We start from the raw sequence: 19,731 nt of genomic DNA, 5'->3' as shown, positions 1-19,731 counted from the left end.
ATGCGGCGGCCGTACAACTTCGTTCAACTTTTAATCTCATTGACTTGTTTGGCTGCGTTCAGCCACGGCGCTATGGACGAATGCACGGACGACCTGAGAGGCGCTCAGCGGTGCATGCCCGAGTTCGTCAACGCCGCGTTCAATGTCACCGTGGTGGCCTCCAATACGTGCGGCTCTCCGCCCGAAGAGTACTGCGTGCAGACCGGGGTGACCGGGGTCACCAAGTCCTGCCACATCTGCGACGCCCGGGCGGAGCCCCGCAGGCTGCACCACAGCGCCGTGTACCTCACCGACTACAACATCCAACAGGACACCACCTGGTGGCAAAGTCAAACCATGTTAGCGGGCATCCAGTTTCCCAACTCGATCAATCTAACTCTTCATCTTGGTGAGTGTATTAAGAGTAATATGAGTGTTGGATGTTGACCTGTTGGTGCCCCCCGTCTGCAGAACGGCTCCGGGGGGCACTGTTTTTTTTCTTTTTCCCCTGCTGATCAGAAGTGCGACTTGTAAACCCAGCGACTGTCAATCTAGTAAAACCAAATAGGTTTTTGAGGTTAGGAAGTTGCAATTTTCCTACCCGCAGATGACAGATTCGAGGCAGATGTGTTAAACCCGGTTTGCTTTCAGTGGCACAACCGCGCTGGGCTACTGCCCCCCTGTCCTGTCGGCTGTCAGTCAGTCAGTCTGTCAGTCAGTCCTCTGTCTGTCTGTCTGTCTGTCTCTGTCTCTGTCAGTCTGTCAGTCAGTCAGTCAGTCAGTCCTCTCTGTCTGTCTGTCTGTCTGTCTGTCTCTGTCAGTCAGTCAGTCTGTCCTCTCTGTCTGTCTGTCTGTCTGTCTGTCTCTGTCAGTCAGTCTGTCCTCTCTGTCTGTCTGTCTGTCTGTCTCTGTCAGTCTGTCCTCTCTGTCAGTCTGTCTGTCTCTGTCTCTGTCAGTCAGTCAGTCAGTCTGTCCTCTCTGTCTGTCTGTCTGTCTCTGTCAGTCAGTCAGTCTGTCCTGTCTGTCTGTCTGTCTCTGTCAGTCAGTCAGTCTGTCCTCTCTGTCTGTCTGTCTGTCTGTCTGTCTCTGTCAGTCAGTCAGTCTGTCCTCTCTGTCTGTCTGTCTCAGTCAGTCAGTCAGTCTGTCCTCTCTGTCTGTCTGTCTGTCTCTGTCAGTCAGTCAGTCTGTCCTCTCTGTCTGTCTCAGTCAGTCAGTCTGTCCTCTCCGTCTGTCAGTCAGTCAGTCTATCAGTCCTTTCTGCTGTCAGTCAGTCAGTCAGTCAGTCAGTCAGCTCTGTGCTGTTCTGGAAGGACATGTTCGACGTGTAAAAGCAGATACCTCCATTCTTGTGTTGGCCTATTCAGGTAGCCTAGGGTTCTTGTGCTGAAGGACAGGCCTTTACATTCTCAAGCGCAATGGAGATCCCAGTAGACCACTAGTAGTGTAGTTATACCTCTCTAGTAGACCACTAGTAGTAGTATAGTTATACCTCTCCAGAGTGTGAAACGCGCTGCCGTGCATGGAGTCAACAGAGTCAACAGAGAGAGCAAAAGTGAGTTTATTCTTGGCAAGAATAGGACATAGGTGTTTGTCTCACTAATTCCCCTTATAGGTGCAATAAAATATATTTTAAGTTTATGAAGAGCAGGTGAAATGTTTTATGCAGGTAACTGTGTGGCCACAATTCATTTTGTAGACTAGTAAATGTAATGGGGGGACAGTCATCTTAATAGGCTTATACTGTATTGAGAACGGTAGGAGAGTGTGTGATTAACCTCAGACTCATCGGAAGATAAACTTTGCACTATGTATTTATGAGACCTCTGTTCATACCAACCCACTAGTGTTTTAAAATAGTACTTGACATTCCTGAGTAGTATAGTCATAGCTCTCTGTTGCTAGCAAACCCAACTTTGTAGCCTTAGGTAACATTTTGTTAGGCCATCTGCTGGAAGCTTGCCCGACTTTTGGTGAACTGGAAACAAATTAGATATTAGTTCTCTGTCTAGCTGACATTTTCCCATAAAAGGGTCCAGTATTCATTGTATGCTTTTTTCAGCTTTGGTTGATGACTCAACATTTTCCATATGACACTGTCACAGACAGTGTTTAAGATGTCAATGTCGAATTAAACCTGTCATTGTAGATTGTCAGTTATAGAACTTGATTAGATCAGATAAATGTTTTTATCTGAAAAAAAAAGTCCCCAAAACAGAGACTCCTGGCATGGAATGGCCCCTTGACTAGTGTTCCATTATCTCTTCACAGGCATTGAGTTCCCTGATTAGATTTTGCCCATTACACGTGTCAATGAGTTTCTGCTTCCACAGCAAAAGTAATATTGTGTAGGAGGGTGACTCTGAGGAAAGGACAGACATGATCATCTATTCTACTAGTCAGCAACTCAAAATCAACAAGGTTGAGGTGGTCTGTCTTCATGTTTTATATAAATATATATATATATATATATATTATAACATGAAGACATTTTAGCTGAAGCTGACGCTTTTATCCAAAGCGACTTACATACATTTCAGTATATATGGTCCCAGCAGGAATCGTAAACTTCCGTTAACATTCTTGTTTGCCATCCTTTTGTTGGAAGTTCTAACAAAAGTTCCATGTTTTTGAATTACTAACTGATAGATAGATAGATAGATAGATAGATAGATAGATAGATCAATAGATAGGTAGCCTACTTGATTGATCCTAGAGGGGAAATTCAGGTGTGACAGCAGCTCAGACCACAAAAAAACTAACAACAACAAAATAAAGTGACAATAGATTAATAGGCTAAAATAAAATAGATAAAAATACAATATGAAGATAGACCAATAGACATTTGGGACCTTATATAGAGTAGGTAAGATTTAGCATCCCCGATCCGGACTGTGTTCAACCAGATGGAGCCAGCCGGAGGAGGAGTTGTAAGTTAACTGGACTATATCATCCTTGTTCAGGCTATGTTGTCATTATCCTTGTGTCTATGTCACCATGGATCACTCTCATTTCTGACATACCGTTGTAATTACACTTGTATTACAGTGTTATTACATTCTTATTACACGTTGTTGGAGCGGTAATACTATAATAATGTGCGTCCTTTGAAGGTTCAATTGCAGGAAGCAGGATGCTGGTAGCGTCAAGTTATTCACATTTTCGCACACAGGCTTCAACATTGAATATGTTTGTTATGGTGTGAAGCCACTTTGGATAAAACCACCAGTTAGCCTAGCTTAAATGACCATATTATGTTTGTTTTAGTAAGATTTAGCCTAGGCCTTCGTTTGTGTTTATATGTGTTCAAGGCTTTGATGACTTTGATCTCTGGGTGCCCTTGAAGGGCTGGTTGGGGCAGAGGGAAGGCATGTCCTGACTCGACACCCCCAGAAGTCATGTGGGCCTAACGAGAGGCGGAAGATGTGTCGTCCTTCTCCTTCTGGGTTGGCGACCAGCGAGCAGGATGAGATACAGACATGAGAAGAAGTGGGGAAGACGTTTGTTCGGACGGAGTAGGGTTTTACTCAGCATACATATAAATTTTTTTCGGGGGGGTTTCTTTATCTACCCAGTATAGGAAAGGACACACAATAGAAAACCCATAAGCTGATTAGGCCCCTTGTGTGAAGACATGAACAAATATAACCTATGGACGAATCGCAAGGGAAGTAGAGTTTTTTCCCCAGAGTTTGCCTATTAGGGCCTTCACTTTTACCCTCCTCTGTGTTAATTAGAGAGAGATGAATATTCATGTGCCGATCTGAAGGGGATTCTCAGCAGCGAGCCCTAAGCCCCCCGAGATGTCAGTCCCGCAAGAATGTTCACAATGACCGAGAGACAAGAGCCCCTGGAGGCCTCTTTCACTGAAACTTTAAAGGCATTTTTGAGAGATCCTTACGTCGGAAGGAGGGCAGCTTTTTTCCTATAAAGGCACTGACTGACTCTAATTCTCTCTGGCGTTAAAAACTGCACAAATGGTGCACTGTGTTGCGAGATTCAGCAGCATAACATATCATGAAAAAGAAAAGCAAACTGACCCCAGCAGTTCACTCCCATGAACTTCCTGTGAACACCTGTGGTGTGTGCAATGAACAGCCCCCCCCCCCCACCCCCTGCTCCTCAGACAACAATAGGAAAGTCGTTTATTAACCCTCATTGGTGACTTTGAGCTGGTCGTGGTGGCCCACCCACATCCACTACTACCCTTTCTTTCCCCATTTCCTACCTACCGGTATTTGCTACTGGAAATACGATACTTAGTTGAGTTAACTCAATTGTGCAATTGCCTTCAATGCGCTGACCAAATATTCCCATGATGCTGAATTCGAGCTTGTTCTCAGAGGGGAGAGAACTCCCGAGGTTGTTCCCAGGTCAGATTCCTGACTTCCCGAACTTCCCCTGCCATGATGTTGGCCTCGGATACGTTTAGGGAAACATATAGCCTGTAGGCCCTGTGTCTTCATCCCTTCTTCATTCCTCTCTTTCCGCCCTGTGATCTGTGACATGGTTTACTGGCCAAAATACAGGCCGCACTCTGGCCGGCAGACAGCAACACAGGAAGAGGGAAGTCTGCTCCCAGAGAACGGCACGCTGCAGTTGCGTACAGCAGTGTGGGAAAGCCAACGAGGAGTCTTTCTCCGGCCCCTAGGGTCCCCTTGTCATCGTGTACTTCGAGGCTTTCCCAAACGCCGTAAAAGACACAAGTCATTTTTCTTCTCCCTTCTTCAGAGTGGGCCAGCTGTTACAAATTATACCCAATCTGAAAGTGGACGGGAGAGACGGGAGGGGGGACTGGGGTGGGAGGAGGGCGGGGGTCTGGAGGAGGATCAGGATGGGACGTCATCTGGTTGGAAGCCTATTGTTTTGCTGGTGAAGGAATGATCTCAGCGTGGGAAACTTGTGTGTTCGACGCCCTCGGTTGTCTGGCGCTCACACAGGTGTGTGATTTTGGTTTTGAATCAAGACGTGTTGTATTCTGAAACCCTAGGCCTACCTATCCCAGTGTCAACCACCACTACCCGTTCTTCTTTTGCATGTAGCCTACATAAAGATTCTCAGTAGGCTAATCGTTTTATTTGGACATCGTGTTTGTTATTGCAACTGATGGCATGACATTTCTAGTCCTATTTCGAAATCCTGTTGGACACGGTTTTGCTCTGTTCTGCTCTGAATCAGTGAAATCTGTTTCTCTTTTAGCTAGCTACATAGCCCAGGGATGTTGACTGGGCCCTCATCTAGTGTAAAAAAAGGCCCCTTTCTGGGGGGTTTTAAACATCTGATGTTGCCTGTCTTGTTTTCTGCAAACAGTTCAGAAACTTCAAAGAAGTGCATAGAGGTATTGAAGAGAGTCACAGATCCTTCTATCCCCTCTTAAACTACCAGTCTAAATACAGCTGCTCTCACATGTACGTGGAGGGGGTACGCACGTGACACTGGTCCATATGCTAGGTCTCCTCAAGGTAGTTGCTTAGATTTTGGATTATTTGCTTTGTTGTTGATTCACTTACTTTAGACAAAGGGACTTGTATGTCTCTTTGGATAAGAGCGTCAGCTAAATTACTTATGTTAAATGTTGTTGTCTTTGTTTTCTTCAGACAGAGCAAAGGGCAAACAAATAAATACAATTTATAGAAAGCAACAGTGTGAATAGTTGAGAATACAGAAAGGGAATTTATATTTATTTTATTTAACCGTTATTTATACAGGGAAAACACACTGAGGCCAAGTTCTGTTTTCCGGGTGTGGCCTGTCCACACTATAAATACAATTACGAACATTACATATACAACAGTAAAATACTAAATACACTAGCTAATTCATCAAAACAAGAGCATGCTTCTGGGAATCCCCCCCCTCAGGGCAGGTGTAGGGTAGATGATAACATCTGCTTCTTACTGTAACATGTTCCTTTATAACAACGGTGAATATTCGTTTTTAATATATAAGCCTAGTTCATTAGAATGTTTTAGAGTCTTAGATCATGAAATGATATGTGATACGGCCAAGTTACTCCCACGGCCATCTTTGAAGGCAGCCAGGTGTGGTTGTGAGCCAACTTTGATCTCATCCAGTGACTTAGCCCATGTCTTAACTATTCAACTTAATGCTGATTCAATTTGTCGTTGGGGAACTGGAAAGGCCAGGTGGAAAGTTGATGTATATTTTTTTTATGTTAGGCTTTAATTTAATTCAAACACATTAATAATAATCCCTTAGAGGGATTAAAATGGAGTAAAAAAGAGTAGAAAAATAGAATTAAAAAAGTAGTGCAGGGCAGGTAGCAATCCATATACAAGGTTTCGAAATGGGCCAACTGCCAAAAAACTGTGAGGGGGGAAAAAATCTAGGGAGAACAGAATATTTGAACACCAATAAAACAACCTTTTTATTACTACGGTATTACATTCATAGAGTCTGCCAGGGGTCCCTTCAGTTTCCGGGACAGCACAGCACAGCGAGTCAAGCCAGGAGTGTAATCAGATTCCCTGCTGCCTGCGACTTCCCTTGTCTGCCTGGCCAGGCATGATCTCTTCCTGTGGCACAACAAGCCCCTTTTTACACTTTGTTGTGACATTCCCGCTTTTGTGCAGAGGAGGACCACTGGACTCCAGGATCCGAGGGGAGCCCCCATAGGTAGCCACAGCCTGGCCTAGTTCCTCAACTCCCAACTAACTGCCATGAAATTTGTCCAAGGGAGTCCCGCTTTTGTGGTGTGGCTGGCTAGCCCATAGCCCCAATTTCCTAGTATCGCTTTAGCTTTACTGTGAGGTTATCAGTCATGCAGTGTAGTTACTACAGGTAGGCTTCGAGTTCATGTTGTCTTACTCGATACAAAACAGACTTGGCAGACAGGCGCCTTGTAAATTAGGAGACACAGCGTTAGTTGAAATGGTTTTGTCTTTGTAGGCTAAGTGTAAGTGTAACATTGTCCTCCCTGGTTTCCTCCGGAAACTTGACGTTTTTGTTTGTTTTGTTGTGTTATCAGACTCGTTAAGTTGGCATACTTAAACAAAAACCTCCTTCAGAACGTCCTTAATGGCCTTCCTAAGCGAGACAACCACTGTGTGTTCTGCGTTTTGTTCTTTGACCCTGATGGGTTGAACCAAGACTAACGTTGCCAAGGGCGTTTTTTAATGCAAAGAAAAATGCAGTAATTTCAGGAATCCCGGCGCTGGCAGTTGACTTCTAACTTGTAAGTCTTTGAATAAACCCTTCTCTCCCTATCAAAGGTTCCTACTAGTCTCTCAGACGACGACAGAGGTCCTATCTTTAGATCTGAGGCACGGGTGACCGCTCCCTACCTTCCTCCTCAAGTCCTCTAACCTCACAAAACTCTTTTGTCTTTTTTTTTTTCTTCTTTACATGGGGGGGAGGGGGTTAGGCTATTCCGCTAGTGGATTAGCTTTTTTTTTTGTTTGGTCATTCGACTCATTCCTACCCTTCTGACCATATCAGCCCCCCCCCCTATCCCTCCAAATCCTCTTCTCTCTCTCTTTCTCTCTGTCTTTCTTTCTTTCTCCCGCTGTTCTTCTGATTTACCTGCCTGCCTTTCTCCCTTGTAGGCCTATATTTTCATGCCTCTCACCCACACAAGTCACACCGCAAGCCTTTCTCTTTGAGACCTTTTTTTACACTCCAGATTCACCCTCTGATGGGGGGATCCCTGGAAAAGCTTAACTACAGCCCTGTGTTTGCTGTCCATTCATCAGTGTTTACTTTGAAGTTGAAACTTAACATTCTTTGCCGCTCTAAGCTAATTAAAAGGCCAGTGGTAGGTTTTGGGGGGGGGGAGACAGTCCTCTCGGCTTTGCCAATTCAAAGCACCTCTGATACACTGTCACATGCTGTCACAGGGGTGTTGTCAGCACCCCCCCCCCATCCCTGAGGCAAAGTAGTCTCTCTTGCTGCGATAGCTGAGCCACTGAAACAGTTGTAGTATTTGTCTGTCCGCTCTGTCTGTTCATTTTTACCTCAGGAAGGGTTGGTTAGACCTAGTTGTTATGACAACAGGCAAGTGACACTGACCCTGACCTGTATTGATTAATTCACCCACCCCCGCCATTTGCTCCATGATATGTTTTGCTTGTTGCTTTCGCAAGTGGGGCAAGTGACACTAATTGGTACCCTGGGCAGCGCAACCCAACAAGTACGCACCTCATAAGCTCCTTAAGTTCTCGACACACTCGATGGATTATTGAGACCCAGCATTTACATTCTTGTTTACATAATTGATTCGGTGTAGGCTAAGCCTGATATATATAAGTGGTAAAAGCTATGATTTCATTGCTTTTGTCTGAAGTATAGATTAGGGTTAGGTGATATGAAGGGGTGCGCACTATGGGCTATAGGCACAAGAGATTGAGATATTCACAGAGATTGCAGCTGTGCCTTATGTCTGCAAATTGTAACTTTTAAAAAATCTTTTTATATTGAATTATGCCTATTGACTTATGTCTTGTGCTGTGATGTCAGGAACCGAAGCCTAAGAATTTGACACTATTACACTTGTGTAATGTCACGTAACAATACATTCTTTGTTGATGGACGAGGCAGAAAGGGGTAAAGATGCAATGTTGGGGCTAATTGACCTTTACAGAGATCGTTTTTGCTGACGTCTATAATGTGTGCATGTTTAGTCGGATAAAAGTGTTGTTTTTAAGCCTGCCAGCATGTCTTGAACACCACCATTTGTTGTATTATAGTTATGAGGTGTTTGCAGTCTGTAAATGCAGGTATTGTACGTATGGCGACAGCTTATTATACGTTTCAGAAGTTTAACATCTGGATTAAGCCTAATAACCTGACATGCTGCTGGCCATGCAGGAAGTACCCGGAGCAAGCAATGAAGTCATGAAACAATTTACACAAGAACATTGCAAATTTGTAACTCATCACCCCCCCACCTAGCAAACAGTTTGAATCCAGTCACTATAATTACCAGTACTACTACACAATGTGCTGTTTTGAAACAATAGTCTGTTGTTACAGACATAGCAAGCCACATGTGTTTTGGTTTGTAGAATTAACCCTAGAGCAATTCGACATGCCTATGTTTAAGGCATTTTATGTCTAAAAAAATTAAATCTCTCTCTATATATATATAGTTTAACAGCTAAATAACCTAAAGCCTTGCTCACATGGCCAAGGCTTACTGGCTGTAGCCTAACCGGGGTGAACGGTTTACCCTAGTATTTAACATGGATGCTATCTGCTGAGAAATCTGTGGGAATGGCAGCCTGAGAATGGTAGGATTTGTAAGCTCTAGGCCTCTGCCCCAAACCTGTCATCACTGCCTCGCAAACAACTCTGAATACCTAATGAGAGGCTTTTCTGAGGTAATGTTTTGCTTGCTACCAAGTGAAAATCCAATTGGTGTCTATTTGGTTGACAAATAACAGTCCCACTAACCCTTCAGGCTACATTAAGTTACCCCTATACCTGTGAAGATATTTAGTCCCAACATTGCACATTAGAAGGCCTAACTGCTTTTTTAAGTGCATGCTAATGGTAAATTAGCAGTTCCGCTGCCCAGCTATAGGGCCCAACATGAAAGTAACCCTCAATCCAACATGTCGCCTAACCCTCTGATGGTCCAGATGCTTATTTAAAGACGACATCTCACCCCAAACACATTTTCTTGTTAGCCTTGTTGTTGATCCGACAGCTGTCCGAAGACCAATGCCCACTTAGACCCGTTTGTTCATAGACCATATTTAGCACGGAGAGGCAACTGCGATCACCCGTAAGTCTTTATTTATCCATGAATGCACGTGAAGTCCCCACTTACAGCCTCAGGCCTACTTGAGTATAGTCTGTCCATTAGATTTGTGCTAATTCAGCCGTTTACCTAAATCTGCTGGAGCTCTGCTCATACCATGACAGATTCAAAGTATTAAGACCATAACACCGTCGTATATCGACGTCCCCCCCCCACTTCCTGTTCTGATTTACAGTCTCATTCTAACAACATTTGTTCAAGCCGGCCATTTGAACTGAAGCCTATATGATTTATAAATCATTAACAATGTATTAAAGTTGTGAAAAACGGCTGTTTTTATTATTATTATTTGATTTTCTTCATGTGACCTCTGAACATGTGAATCCCCCTCTCTCCTCTCCTCCACATGCTGGTTTAGACTAAACAATTCCTAATTCAAAAGATTCAGAGATGAGATCTCTAAGCTCAAAATGTCAACAAGTGCGTCTGCTGCGGCAGGGGGGTGGGCTTAAGATGGTCTGATTTGTCTATTAGGGGGGGGAGATGTCTCCTTGCTTATCTCTCGAAAAAGGAGGCTTCGAAAAAGTGCAATTCTTCTCTTGTATCCGAAATCTGAAGTTGTTTCTCTTTTTAGTCTTTAAGACTGATATCGTAGTGTGATCTGTTCTTGTTGGGTTTCATCTCTTTCTTCTGTCTCTGGGTTTTCTTTTGGGGATACTGCAAGGTTTTTTAAACCAGCTCACATTTTATGGAGATCCCTTGATAAGCTGCCCGAGTGTATGTTGCCACACGTGTGCCACCCTCATTTGCCTTTTTAAACGTCGGTTGGCTACCATCCCAGCAGTGTTTTATGGCTATATCCACTGCATTAAATCCAGGATTTTGGGCGCTTTGACACATGTAGCCTAGATAGCCATTTCTACCACTCCATGTGAACCTACTAGCCATTCAAGACTTGACTCATGGCGCCCAAGTTTGACATTGAAATAAATCTGCGTCCATGGTTAAACAATGTTATGTGTGTATACCTTAGATCAGTGGTGCACCAGCTCTGAACCTGGAGGGCTGCAGGGAGTGCCAAATCCTGTCAGGCATTGACATGCAGGCCTAATCTTGACGCCAAAGTGTAATCAGACCAACAGTTGTCAATATGACTTACGGTATTGACACTAGATTATTATCTGCCAACCTGGCAACGCAGCTGGGCTCTCTCTCTCTCTCTCCGGCCCTTTACCCTGACGGTGAACTGACTAAACAGCTAAACCACTTCCGCCCGGCCAAAAACCTAAGGCTGTGGGAAGTGGTTTGACAGACTTGGCTTAGAGAACCTCCTGACCCTCCTACCCCTACAAAAAACAAATAGGAAGTATACACTCACGCGCAACTCAGTGGGGGGGGGGGTGGGGGGGGGGGGTTCTACGTCTTTGTCTCATTGAGAAATGGTAATTTGCTGTGCTCAGGAAATAATTAAATGCCTAAGGGAGACGGTTTTTCTATTATTATAGACAGTGTGCGCGTCTGTGGAAGAGGAGAGATGCATTACAGACAGGCATGCAGATGCTTGCAGGGTAATTTTAGCCTGCTCCGAGTGTGGAATGATCCTCAGCTCGTGGTTGTGAGGGGGGGGAGGACGGACGGGTAAAAAGTGACTTCTTTCAAAGCACTCTGGGAAGAGTAGTAAACAGATAATTATGGGGAATGTGTCAGACATGTGAACTGATTTATGTACGCGAGGTAGAAATCTGACACTCGGACCCTTTGTTCATGGTGTCCTTTGCTCGAGACATCTTTTCCAGCTGCGTTTGATAATTGCATACTTGATAAGAGACGGGAGATGATACGCAAGACCTCCGAGCTGCATGGAGCCCCGGCTTGTGTAATTGAAATGTTTTATTGTTCATTTTTATAGACTCCCCGAGTGATTAAAAGACACTCTGTCAATCACTGTCACTTGAAATGAGGCTGAGGTGTTTTTTTGTACCTGACAACTAGGCTATAATTTGTGTGACAGGTATGTTTCCGTTTTTCAATACAAGGCATTTTTCGTTGGATGTTTCGATTGTTTCCGCCCAGATCGGAAAGCTTTTCCCCCTTTGGTTTAAGACTTGATCTATGTACTTGTGTCAGCATCATTGGCCTAAGAGTTTGTCGTGAGTGACATTTGCATTCAATGTAGCCTAATCTGCTAGTTATCGCTAACTGACAAGTCTCAAGACGGAAGTAGAGAAGGATGTGATGTCTAATGCAGGGAATTTCTCTGCTGCGACTCCCCCCCCCAGAGGTGGTGATAGGAGTCTCTAGGATCCTTCAACCTCCCCCCGTGCGTACTAGAGTGCTATTTGAGGAGGAGGGCCGGACATGAGCTTTGGCATGACTTCAGTAACTGTTTATGCAGCTGTTACATGTCTGACATCCATGTTAAAACATGCGTCCGGGAAAAACTCAGTTTTAATAGTGGAAAACACATTGCCAAGGTTACATATTGCTACTTTTAATGTCATCAAGTTACTTTGAACGTGTATAAGTAGCCCCAGAACTCTCCAAAGTAGGCTACTTCCTACAGAGAGGTGTCAATCATAGTGGATTGTGGGTCTTGGGAAAGGGGGTCAATGAACTGAATATCCAGGCCAATTAATGTTAATTTACTTAGTCAACACTTGCATCCTTTTGGAATACAGTTCTCCAAGTGTGTTTTTTTCTTCTATCCATCTTTCTCCCTTTCTTAAGGTTATCTTAAACTATGAAGTACCGTCCACAAGTGCAGACATGCAGTCGAATAGTCTAGAGATACGGAAGCTAAACCATGCCTTCCCCAGGGTCATAGTTGCAGTGTGTGTTTGAATATTGTACTTTTGCTCTTTTGCTACTGTGAGGTGTTATCAGAGGCGGCTGTGGCTCAGGAGGTAGAGCCAGCGTCTAATGATCGCAAGGTTGGCGCTTCGGTCGTTTGATCCCCGGCTGGCCATGTATCGAGGTGTCCTTGGGCAATACACTGAACCCTTAATGGCTCCCAATGAGCGGGTCGGTGCCTTTGCGTGGTAGCTTGCCGCCATTAATGTGTGAAAGGGGGAATGAGAGGCCATTGTAAAGCGCTTTGGAATAAGGCGCTGTATAAGTGCAGTCCATTTACCATTGTACTTTCCCCCCTATTACACTGTGAAGTGTTATCTCTCATCGAATAGAGACTCTGAATTAGACCGCACATACTTATCACACGCCCTCAGTCTGCCCTTGTCTGGGCAGCGTCAAGAAAACCAGAGAGAAGTGGCTATGCTAAGCATACTAACATCTACAGCCTTTATTCACTTCAGGCGCATTGCTGTGTTTTTTCGTTTAGTTTTTTGTGTTAGTCATTGTTTTTCTTGGCTTCAGAAGTATCTTATCAGATCGATTGTCTCTTGCGGAAACAAAAGAGTGACACCACATCCCACGCCTCCAAGCAGTTTTTTTTTAATTTCGGTATATTGTCCACAATCATTGCTTCACGCTGACGGTGTTTCATAGGAAGGAAGAATGGTAAGACAACAAGGTTTACGTCCTCAGGCTAGTCTAGCCCGCCGCATGCTACCAGCATATTGTCATACGGAGCAGAAAAGCCTGTTGTTATGACTTGTTTGTCTGTAGAGAAAGACCTCTGTGAGATGACTGTCTGATGTGGTTTTCTAAAAGAGCTGAAAGAGATTCTCAGACAGTGAACCGTTATTATAGTAGGTGGCCTATTCACAGCCAGGGTCAAAAAGGCAGCCAACTCATACTGTCTCCTTTACATGGGGGGGGTGTGTGTGTGTGTGTGTGTGAGTGTGTGTGTGTGTGTCTGTGACGTACACGACTGTATGCCCCCCCCCCCCCCCCCCGCAGCATTTATGCCTTCCTACCCATACAATCAGGATACATTTCTCTTGTTCTGAGGGAGGCGGCAGATTGGCTAGATTTCCTTCCCGCTCACCACAAAGGATAAGACATTGACTTGACGTAGCTGAGCTCCTCAGAGAGAAAGCACCGGGGGGACACTGGGAGCAAATTGTGCATGCTGAGTCCAGGAGAGGAGGGCCTTTGTCTCGGTTAATTTAGCCGGCGTGGGCGACAGAGGGGGTTCCGTCTCTGTTTGTTCCTGTCACCCTGGTGTTGTAACACCTAGAGGTTGGAGGGCTGCATCTTCTTTGGTGGCCTGAACAATTAAAGCTTAGTCAAATAAGCCCCCCCCTTACCCCCCCCTGTCCTGTCCTGTGACCCGGGGATCTTGGTCTGCACATTAAGGACAAAACCAAACCGAGGGGTTCTTGGCTTTAGCTTGTTAGTAGGGAGTTTGGGACGAGACGAAATTCGATTTTCCGGATGACCTTTGTGTGACCATTTACAATGGACCCATGTAATGTTTTAACCTAATTTGTTCCAGGGTTAGGATTATTATTATTATGTTTTTTTACTATATACTTGTAATGTAATTTATAATTGTAAATCCCTGGAATATAGGCCCTAGGCCTAGTTGTTTTTTTAACTGTAGGCTAAATTGTTGCTTTTCTTGAGAGGCGTTTAAGTCCTCCAAACATTCCATAACGTATTGTGTCAGCAAAAGAATTTGGTGTGGCCAATGACCAAGGGGCATGTGCAAGAAAGCAGTTCCAGGGACAATTGCAGCCTTGCCTAGAGAGCCAGTCGCTTTCATTCACACTGGTAACTAAGCAATGAAATCCCACCCAAAGCCCTAAATGAATGATGATAGTGCAGTGGCGTCTTTAGCCATTAAAAGCAATCATTACCTCCCACCCTCAGCCCCTGCCTTCCTGCTTGCCCACACCCGACCCCCCCGCCCTGGTTAATTGGAGACCCCATAGTGGACTTGTAGCACCTCCCCAACCCCCCCAGGACACCGCTAGCCTACACTGATCAGGCTGCTTCTCACCTCAACAATAGGCCAGGGCTAGTGTCTATCGTCAACAGTGGATGTGCCTCAGTTTTAATCTCCTCACCTCCAATCTCTGCCTGCAGGCTGCTTCTCTGTTTACAGCTAACCCAAGAGAGACAGATGCCTAGATAGGACCAGCATTCCACGCCAGGAACTGCTTATTCTTTCATTGTCCTTTTTCCCCTTTTTTTTTTTCCCTCAATAGAATTCTTTTTTGGCTTGAGCTAAGAATGATGTTGCATCACCCTGCAAATGGAACGCCTTTAAAAAGAAGGAAGTAATGAGAGGTGTTAAAAGAATGATGCTGCATCCTAAGTGATTTTTTATTTCATACAAACTTTTTTTTCATACATACTTTGGCACCGTGTAATGTTTGGGGATCCTGTGGAGTAATCCTGCATTATCTAGTCATGTGTGGAAACAGAACAAGGCTGTTGGGGTGTTTCTGAATCTGTTCAAACCTGAAGAATGTGGCTATACATTTACAAGCATGTTAATGTGTAACTGTTGATAGCATCACAAGTTTTCACAGGTCTCCATTCCACCAGCAAAGCTACTCCGAGCCCTAGTTAAACCGATGTTGTGTCTCCAACCAGCATCAAAGATTAAAACCATATCACTCGAGGCAAAGATTCCAGTGGTTCCCGGCGGTTCGGCGGCCAGTATAAATCTGTCACCATTTTGTCTCCGGCTGTGATGTGTTCTCTAAGAAAGCTGGGAAGCACCTCCTCTGATGGTCAGTCAGGGGCTCCCTCAGGGTTGCCATATTTCATTGACCCTTTCCAGTCCAAATCCACACAAAAAACTTTGCCCAGTTCGGTGAGAAAACACGGCCCAAACTGGCAACATTTGTGCCCTCTGTGAATCACTGGACCAGCCGGAAATGGTTTGTTTCTGAGACCAGTAAGGTAAAGGGGGATTCTTTAGGCCCGTCTGCCCTGACAGTTCTCATCGAGGCGGTTTGTAGAGGCCTATCTGCCCTACAGATGATGAACTCCAGCACAACTCCAGCACATTCTTCAGATTCCTGCATTGTAAATGCACCCTCCCCCACCCTTTCCAAATAAAACTCTCAATTTGTTCAGCTTTTTTATCTCGGGGGAGGTTCGCTCACTTGTCAAACACTGGCCCCCATAGCATAGCACCTGTTGGAGGGAAGGGAAATGCCCTGTTGTTGTATAGACGTCAAGTTTATTGTGCACTGTGAAACTTGTTTTGTGTGTTGCTTTGCATGGAAACTGAAGCAAACTGTTGCCCTTCTCCTGGCATTGACGACGAGGATTAGGTTTACACTTGACAATGAGGGGGAAATGACACGCAAATAAATATAACCGCAAAGTAAAGGCAGTGGCACCCATATAAAATATGATGCCAATAGTAGTCTACTAAACACCTCCCAAATTAAGCTGCCATTTGTAACTCGATAGGCCCCCTAATAGTTACAGGTTACCTACCAGATCACGCTGTATAGGGAAGCGATAACTCAACTGGATCACGGTGCTGAACTGAAACGCTCTTGCATGGCCGGTGCTGCCGGACCCCTGCTGGACGGGCCGGGTCCATCTCCCTCCGTGTCTCGGCGCTGCCCGTGGGAGTGTGGAGTCGAACAGATGTTCGGCATATCTCCCGAGCAGATGGGGGAATATTGTGTACCAAGAAGGGGGGAGAAAAAAGCCGTCATGCCCACATGTTTAAAAGTCAAAGCGGTCATTGTTCATCTCCTCGAGAGAAGAATGCAATGAGGTCATGGGAGGAAATTTAATTGGACCTGCTGTGGGTTGGTGGGGGCGGGGGGGGGGGGCGATCCCTCTGGACATTAACCCACACCCCACAACAAGCGTAATCTCCCCTCATCCTCCGCCCCACCGTCCCCTGATGATAACTCCCAACACTGCCCCCCCCCCCTCAGGCCTTGCTCTCCCGGGCGCCCGGGTGGAAGGAATGCAGCCCGAAGCACACAGGCGGATTAGCAAGCAAATAAATCCATGTACAGGTGGAAATTGGACCGCCCTTTAAATAAAGGTGGAAAACGGGACGCCTTTAAAAAGTAGGAAGTAGTGGGAGGTGTAATGAATCACAGTGAGGTGTAGGGGTGTAACGGATCACCTAACTCACGGATCGGATCGTGTCACGGATTTTGAGTCACGGATCGGATCATTTTTCGGATCAACACAAAACATTTTTTTTTTATATAAAAACAACATTTTCCTTGAATTCTGTAAAAACACCACTTTTAATGTGTGAAACAAAAAAACAACATTCAAGATGTCAAAACTGATATATATATCACATATATATATATATAACATCTATATATAACAACATATATATATATAACAACACATATATATAACATCACTGCTGCAATCTGGTTGCCAAGTGAAACCTAACTTTACCTAAATAATAAAGTGAAATCCTTTAAACATGGTAAGAAAAAAAAGTAAATAAAGCAAAGCAGCCTCAAGCTTATAACTTCATATTCATTTTCAAAAAGATGAGGATGTCCACATTGTCTGGGGAGAGGGCAGACCTGTCAGTCACTATGTCTCCTGCTGTGGAGAACACCCTCTCGCTAGGAACTGAAGTAGCCGGCACAGCCAGGTAGCGTCTTGCCATCATGGCAACGTGAGGGTACACACCGTAACTTTCTTATCGACCTCCCTCCTTCCATCATTATTATAAGTAACAGGGAAGCCAAAGTGCTCCCATACATGTGATTTCAATGACGAGGGAGGGAGGCCTTTCCAGTTCGCCAACGTAGCACTCGCCATGATACTTGTTGCTGTGGATTCCCAGCTTCAAGTCAAGTCAAGAGTCAAGTCAAGAGTCACTTTATTGTCCCATCACTGGGAAATTTGTATTGGGCTTACACCCCACAGCAGCCAACAAAGAGCAACAGACAACAAAGAGCAACAGACAATACAGAATATTAGCACACAAACAGAAGGCGGACCTGATTAAAACAAGAGTGGAAATAAAATGATAAGCAAGATAAGTTACATTCATCTGGTGCAGTTTAAAAGTTTAACAGAAACGGGAATAAAAGAATTTTTAAATCTATTTAATCTAGCGCGGGGGACTCTGAACCTCCTCCCAGAGGGCAGCAGTTCATACTCTGCATGTAGGACATGGGAGGGATTCATGAGAATTCTATTAGCCTGTCTGAGAGTAGCCTGTTCAAAAATAGACTGCAGGGATGAGTGGTCTTTCACCCCTATGATCTTCCATGCAGTCTGTATCAGTCGGACCAGTTTGGACCTTAGTTTTACAGATAGGTTACCAAACCAAGATGTAATGCCGTATCTGATGAGACTCTCTAAGACAGACTGGTAGAAAAGTAGCATAAATTTTGGGTCAACACCATGAACTCTAAGGCGGCGTAGGAAGTGTAGTCGTTGTTGTAATCTGCTACAAAGGCTGTCTACATGAGTGCTCCAGGTGAGTGAGTTATCAATAAAAACCCCAAGATATTTGTAGGAGGCGACCTGAGAGATGGATTGTTTGTGGATGACCACAGGCCTGTGGTCCCCAACACCTCTGGGGTCGAACACCATCTCCTCAGTTTTCTTAACATTTAAAACCAGGCAGTTAACATCACACCATTTAACAAACCTCTGGATTTCAGAATAATAGTCATTTAGGTCACTGTCCTTTTTGATTAAAGCAAGGATGGCAGTGTCATCTGAAAATTTTATGATGCGGTTGCTAGGGTAGGTGCTTCTGCACTCGTTTGTGTATAAAGTAAAGAGCACAGGGGAACTGACTATACCCTGAGGAGCACCAGTGCTTATGGTTCTGGGTTCCGAAAGAGTGCCATTAACACTGACCCGCTGTGTGCGGTTAGTTAAAAAGGAGTGATACCATTTTATAATGAGGGGGGGGACATTAAGCCCATTTAACTTCTCAATTAAAAGGTGCGGCTGTATCGTGTTAAAAGCAGAACTGAAATCAACAAATAAGAGTCGGACATAGTAGGTAGGGTCCTCTAGGTGCTTAGATATGAAGTGCACCATGGCTGAGGTTGCATCATCTGTGCCTGTATTACATCTATACGCAAACTGAAAAGGATCCAGAGAGCAACTGACTGCATTTTTCACATTACATATAATGAATTTTTCAAAGCATTTCATTACAACAGATGTCAAAGCGACTGGTCGCAGGTCATTATTTTCCTTGCAGCTAGCCTTCTTAGGAACAGGAATAATGATAGCGTCTTTCCAGATGGACGGAACAGTGTGAGAGTCCAGAGACTTCTGGAAGATAGGACACCAGGCCTCAGCCAGCTCCTCACTGCAGGACTTTAGCATGAGCCCAGAGATGCCATCCGGTCCAGAGGACTTTCTAGGGCGGGTGTTAGCGAACAGTCTCTGTACCTCGCGCTGCTCAATGGTGATACTTGCTTCCAACTCAGGCAGCGCCTGAAGAGCCACTGTTTGCTCCATCGAGAAGTCGGCAGTCTCAAACCTGGCATAAAAATTGTTAAGTTCATTGGCTTTTGGCTTCACGTGGAGTGAGTACGTAACAGAGTACTTTTTTTGTGTGTTTACACAATCACCCAGGCTGCTTAGCGGGTGATATGACGTGATATAAGTGGGACAGAGATGAGTGAATGAATGTTGTTGTCAACTCAGTACGCATGCAGAGAGTGAGAATAAAGCGCACATGATTGTTTTTCTACCGGTTACATTTGAATGAATGAATGGTCTTTATTGTCATTGCTACAGTACAGGTACCAAACAACGAAATTTAGGAGGGGTGGCTCCCCTGGTGTTAAAAAAAAAAAAAAAAAAAAAACGGTTTTGCTATTGATCCGCGGTACACATGCGTTCCGAACCGTGGAGGGCGATCCGAACGGATCACGGATTATCCGTGATCCGTTACACCCCTAGTGAGGTGTAGTGTTTACTCTTCTTGGTATAAGAGATTGCATGAGCTCACTTTGTGTTTCCAGGGTGCAACACAGAAAGATATAGTTTGGTTGGTGCCCTCCAGTGAGCGGCATACCTCTGAACGGAAGCAGAGCATGGGTTTAGAATGGATGGGTAAGAAAAGCTAAAGGTTCAGTAGATGCATACCCGTTGATCAGCTTTTTACCGGGACCATGACTAGGTCTGCCACAGGTAAAGAT

At 44.7% G+C, this 19,731-nt stretch overlaps 1 protein-coding gene across 1 annotated transcript in view; it reads left to right on the top strand.

Annotated features, from left to right (window-relative positions):
- Nucleotides 1–19,731, top strand: part of lamc1 (laminin, gamma 1) — a gene marked incomplete at both ends in the record, with an annotated part of 62,303 nt that continues 42,572 nt past the window's right edge. The window contains one exon of the mRNA XM_080546873.1: nucleotides 1–388. Within this exon, the coding sequence (XP_080402999.1) occupies nucleotides 1–388 (388 nt within the window). The remainder of the gene's footprint in view (nucleotides 389–19,731) is intronic.

Source organism: Nansenia antarctica (genome assembly GCF_963989245.1).
Source record: "Nansenia antarctica genome assembly, chromosome: 16".
NCBI classification, from domain to species: Eukaryota; Metazoa; Chordata; class Actinopteri; order Argentiniformes; family Microstomatidae; genus Nansenia; species Nansenia antarctica.
The sequence above is the reverse complement of the archived record's forward strand: the minus strand, read 5'-3'. Positions and strand labels throughout refer to the sequence as shown.